Source organism: Pongo abelii, chromosome 8 (genome assembly GCF_028885655.2).
Source record: "Pongo abelii isolate AG06213 chromosome 8, NHGRI_mPonAbe1-v2.0_pri, whole genome shotgun sequence".
In the NCBI taxonomy this organism is placed as follows: Eukaryota; Metazoa; Chordata; class Mammalia; order Primates; family Hominidae; genus Pongo; species Pongo abelii.
The window spans coordinates 26,474,968-26,480,967 of NC_071993.2; the positions used below are offsets into that span (position 1 = coordinate 26,474,968).

Consider the following 6,000-nt stretch of genomic DNA (forward strand, 5'->3'; position numbering starts at 1 on the left):
TTACAAACTCCAGTGGTAAATATATGTGGATAGATTGTATGTACAGTTAGACATGATTTAAGTTTTTGCTTCTTCCTAGATAGCTGTTTCTATTATGCTACTCTTTATAGCAATAAGAATTTAGGAATCCCCCAACATGAACCAAGAACTGTGCTTGTAAACAACAACAACAAAAACAGTAGAAGACACTGTGTCTGCCCTCCAGGACCTGACAGTTGAGGTAGAGAAAGAAAATGTATTTGCTCGAAAGTAAGAGGATAGTAGGAAATTAGCATATAGTCAGAATCTATGGGGAAGGATCATGGATGATATGTTTACAGCTTAAAGGAAGAGAGCTACTGATGGACACTAGAAGTCAGGAAAGGCTTCATAGCAGTTGTAGGACTGTGGTGGAATCTTGAAGTGTGTGTAGGATATGAACCAGAAGAGAAAAGGGTTGGATTCTAAGCACAGAGAACAAGTATGACATAGTAACACTGATGACAAGTGTGAAGGGATAAAAATACATATGGTAAATTCAAGAGATATTTAATAAAGGAGTCGTCAGAGTTGAAGATTCATTTTGGCAAGCAATGGCAGATGAGGCCTCATAAATGGATGATGAAAGGTCTTTGCACTGAACTAGAGTTTAAACTTAATTTCATATACAATAGAGAACTACTGAGGCTACAATCAACAATCTGGCATAAATAGAGTATAATCTTGTCTGTGGTATGCTATCCTGTCTGTGATACGCAACATATGTTAAGTCCTTGTGGGTTCAGCTTTTTGTCCCAGCTAATTATCATCATTATTAAGGATTATCTTTCAAAATATCTTATAAAGTGAGGCACTGCAAAAAGAGAACGAAAAGAAACTAGAAAGCTCTAGGGTTTCAAGAAAGTTGCCAAAAGTCTGCTTATCTTCATATATTACCTGATACTGAAACTTACATTTTGGTAACAATCCTCTGAACTGTTTCATTTCCAATGTTTTTACATTTACTGTGGGGGGAAAACACCCCCAAACGTCTTGCTAACCCATTTAGCCTGGGGCCAATACTAGATTCATCCTGTCCTCCCAAAACACTAACTGGAAAGTCAAGGACAAGGTGGCAGGCACCTGATAGTCTGTCACTTATTGTTCCTCGTATCACTTGCAGGATCTTGAATGTGTTAGACTGTTCTAATTCTCTGATCCCAAGAAAACTTGAAGGTAACTCTTTCAAGAGAAAACAATAAAGTTCTGACTGTTGAGCCAAAAACTAAAGACGCTGCTTTCTGTTGGGTTCTTTGACTCAGGGGAGAGTCCCAGGAAAACGTCACCATGCTGATATGGTCTGTCCCACAGGTGGCTCCAGTGATTAAAGCCAGAATGATGGAGTATGGAACCACAATGGTCAGCTACCAACCCTTGGGAGACAAGGTCAATTTCTTCCGCATGGTCATCTCAAACCCTGCGGCAACTCACCAAGACATTGACTTCCTGATTGAAGAAATAGAACGCCTTGGACAAGATTTATAATAACCTTGCTCACCAAGCTGTTCCACTTCTCTAGGTAGACAATTAAGTTGTCACAAACTGTGTGAATGTATTTGTAGTTTGTTCCAAAGTAAATCTATTTCTATATTGTGGTGTCAAAGTAGAGTAGAGTTTAAAAATTAAACAAAAAAGACATCGCTCCTTTTAAAAGTCCTTTCTTAAGTTTAGAATACCTCTCTAAGAATTCGTGACAAAAGGCTATGTTCTAATCAATAAGGAAAAGCTTAAAATTGTTATAAATACTTCCCTTACTTTTAATATAGTGTGCAAAGCAAACTTTATTTTCACTTCAGACTAGTAGGACTGAATAGTGCCAAATAGCCCCTGAATCATAAAAGGTTCTTTGGGGTGCAGTGAAAAGGACAAAGTAAATATAAAATATATGTTGACAATAAAAACTCTTGCCTTTTTCATAGTATTAGAAAAAAATTTCTAATTTACCTATAGCAACATTTCAAATGTATTTAAATACATATAATTTTGCAAAAGGAAAATATATATATTAAAAAAGATATCCTATTTTGTAACATATAGATTTTTATTTTATATGGGTTGTACAAACTGCAGGGGCAGATATAAAAACTAAGCCAGATTTTTTTTCCTTTCTCTTAATGGAGGCACAATAAAACACTTAGCAAAGTTATTTTGAAACATTGACCCACGAAATTCTTAAAAGGTATTATTCCTTCTTTCTATACATGTTATGGCTTATCACATCTCTAAAGTTAGTATATCAAGACAAACACAAAAGAATACTGCAAGTTCTTTAAAATAATTGATCCCATTGGCAATAAGATTCTCTTCCCCTTTAAGTTTTCCACCCATTTTACTCTTAGCGGACTCACTCTGCAAGTGTGACAAACCAAGCTTCATCTCAGATTAAATTAGGGTAATTGTCTCTATTCTGCTTTCCATTTCGACCTGTTTTGAACAGAAGGTTGATGCTCGTTCTTGAGGCATCTTCCAAATAGTATTCTTTTATTAGGGCATTTGAATTAATTAGAGAAAATAAAAATAAAACCTAATCAGCCTGAGCAAAGAGGAATGAAGCACACTCCCAGAATGTGGTGAGCCCAGAAAATTAAAGTTGGCCTTGGGAGAAGAGATCTCTGTGGGACAATAATGACATCATCCTGGCGCCATATTGTCACTGTCCAGGAAGGAGAAATTTACCTCCAGGCCAGTTGCGCATTTCCATCCCCTCCCCATTCCTCCCCACAAAGTCTCTCCCACTAGACTCTCTACCACTGGGACCCAAAATAATTACTTTATATTCCATGGGTGGTTGTTTTTCTTCCATGAAATGAGCCTCTTACCCTAGATTTTGAGGCATTATCTTGAGATTTTCCTTTATCCATCTGCCATCGAGATCCAAAGTGACCAGAATATGCAGAAATAATAAGATCCTTAGAATTCAAAATAGTATTTTTAAAACATCCTTTTTTCCCTGTGAACCTGATAGAAAAACATGAGCTAACAAAAGCTTCCATAGATATTTATGGGGTCACACATCGTCAGATTCCAAGTGCTGATAGGAGAACAATAGATTGATATACAGACTACAAATGCAAATTTAGGAACATTCTCCATTTCCGAATGGACCAGGTAGTTCAGTACTCAGACTGCAGGTATACAAGGGAAGAGAGAAGACCCTGCCCTTCAACGGGTAGAAATGCCCTACAGTATAACATATAGAAATGCCCTATAATATAACCACAGGATCCAGCCATCTGAAATTTTCATAAGCTTCCCTCTACATTATTTCTCCCAGGCTATATGCAAAAACAGTGATAACTTCTTGTGAACATGGCTTTGGGCCCTTTCTGTCTAGAAAGCAAATGGGTTCACTATGACAATCAGAAGTAAACTCTTTCATCTGTGCCACAGAATTTCATGAAGGAATAACCTTCCGTTCTAGGCTTTGTCTAATGGCCAAGCGTCCCTTTCCTTTCTCAAAACTGCCTGCTGAGAATAAGCACATAGCTGCCCGACTATCCAGAGTCTCAGGCCCAAAGGTTCCACTTCAGAGACAGAGATGCTAATTGATCCAACCTGCTGTCCTTCTTGGAGAAGACAGTGGGGCCCAATGCCCTGGTGAACCAACCCTGCTGTACTCCAGGATGCTTTATCTTTTGGGTTACAGATCCTAGATTACAAACTGCTGCTTTTTAGGTTAATGAGATGGTAAAATTTTAAAGGACAATTTGTGCCTATACATGAAATTCCAGCGAAACAATTCTAGCAACAACAATAGCTCTTCTTCCCCACTCCCCTACCCCTTCCCAGTACTCCTTCAAATTGACTGAGAGTCGTGCTCAGGCCTATGCAGGGAAATCCTTACCAACTGTAGCCCAAAGAAGGAAGCAAATAAAAGCCTAGTAGGTCCCAGTAGTTTAATAAATCGTCTTGAAAGGAGATGTGTAATCAGGTCAGAAGAGAGTGAGGGAGGAAGGGAAGGAGTGAGGGAGGGAGGGAGGAAGGAAGGAAGGAAGGAAGGAAGGAAGGAAGGAAGGAAATGAAGGGAGGGAGGGAGGGAGGAAAGAAGGGAGATTATTTTTAATATTAGCCCAAATTCCCAATGCCATGATCTTTATGTGGGCCCATTCTTTACAAATCTTAGAAAAGTTTGGTTTTAGCTTTAATCAGAACTGACATGGCCATTTTCATTTATACAGCAATATTGTGTTTATCATTTAAAATACTTGAACAAACAAGTGTGATATGTCTTTATCTGAAAACTATACATGGTATGGACTTCATATACCACCACAGGATGTGAGGAAAGAAAAGGAAATCAATTCTGTCTGACTGTGTTGCCTTTATTATCTGGATAATACTGTCTTGTCACCTCAGATTGGGGTTGTGCACTTTAGATCTGAACTGTACAGTGTTGCAAATCAACATGTGTTTCTGTAAAAGCTTGTACAATATATTATTGATATGTCTTTTTCTGTGTGGTAGCTGTATTGAACTTTGATATTATGAAAACTACATTTGCATCTGTTCCTGTTCTCTCTCTCTCTCTTTGCTAACTATACGCCCTCCACATCGGCTCTAATAGAGAACATGCCCTCAGCTAAGCCCCCTACTGAGAAACTTCCTTTGAGAATTGTGCGACTTCACAAAATGCAAGGTGAACACCACTTTGTCTCTGAGAACAGACGTTACCAATTACGGAGTGTCACCAGCTGCCAAAATCATAGGTGTTGGCTCTGCTGGTCACTGGAGTAGTTGCTACTCTTCAGAATGTGGACAAAGAAGGCACAGGTGTAAATATAGTAGCAGGACGAGGAACCTCAAACTGGGTATCATTTTGCACGTGCTCTTCTGTTCTCAAATGCTAAATGCAAACACTGTGTATTTATTAGTTAGGTGTGCCAAACTACCGTTCCCAAATTGGTGTTTCTGAATGACATCAACATTCCCCCAACATTACTCCATTACTAAAGGCAGAAAAAAATAAAAACATAAAATATACAAACATATGGCAACCTGTTCTTCCTACCAAATATAAACTTGTGTATGATCCAAGTATTTTATCTGTGTTGTCTCTCTAAACCCAAATAAATGTGTAAATGTGGACACATCTCAGGCTGTGGATAATTGTTCTGACTTTGTCTTATGATGGAGATGATTTTCAACAAATTGCTAGAATCAAAGGCCTTTCACTTGTCAAGGAGCTTAAAGTGTCTTTGGGTCTTTTGTGGGGGGAAAAAAAGCTCTTCTGCAGCTGCCCACACTGTAGCTTCTGAAGGATATCTTTGCCCCACTCTGATTTCTCCTTCAATCAGATCTGATATTTTTGTAAAAAATATTTTATTATGGAAAATTTCACATACATGAGAAGGTAGAGAAGATAGTATAAACTCCTGTATAGCCTTCACCCAGATTCAACATCTACTGATTCTGAGCCTGAATCTTGTTTCATCCACCCCTCTCCCTCCCCAACACTAAATTATTTTTATATTAACCTCTAAAAGATTAGGAATCTTTTTTTTTTTTTGAGCCAGAGTGTCACTCTGTCACCCAGATGGGAGTGCAGTGGCATAATCTCGGCTCACTGCAACCTCTGCCTCCCAGGTTCAAGTGATTCTCCTGCCTCAGCCTCTCAAGGAGCTGGGATTACAGGTGTGCACAACCATGCCCAGCTAATTTTTGTTTTTTTTTTTGAGACAAGAGTCTTGCTCTGTCACCCAGGCTGGAGTGCAGTGGTACGATCTCCACTCACTGCAAGCTCCGCCTCCTGGGTTCACACCATTCTCCTGCCTCAGCCTCCTGAATAGCTGGGACTACAGGCATCCACCACCATGCCCGGCTAGTTTTTTTGTATCTTTAGTAGAGACGGGGTCTTACCGTGTTGGCCAGGCTGTCCTCGAACTCCTGACCTCAGGTGATCCACCCGCCTCGGCCTCCCAAAGCGCTGGGATTACAGGTGTGAGCCACCGTGCCTAGCCTGGACTCTTTAAAAAAAAAGTCCTC

General features: G+C 39.4%; 1 protein-coding gene across 2 annotated transcripts in view; it reads left to right on the top strand.

Annotated features, from left to right (window-relative positions):
- The window catches only part of GAD2 (glutamate decarboxylase 2), a 90,492-nt gene extending 85,385 nt beyond the window's left edge, over window positions 1–5,107 (top strand). Inside the window, exons 16-17 of one of the 2 annotated variants that reach the window (XM_063727256.1) lie at window positions 1,330–1,537; window positions 4,583–5,107. In XM_063727256.1, the coding sequence (XP_063583326.1) occupies window positions 1,330–1,503 (174 nt within the window). In that variant the 3' untranslated portion in view covers window positions 1,504–1,537; window positions 4,583–5,107. Of the gene's footprint in view, window positions 1–1,329; window positions 2,401–4,582 lie in introns of those variants that run through there. The other variant, XM_024253712.3, reaches the window with a different exon arrangement.
- Window positions 5,108–6,000: the final 893 nt, after the last annotated feature.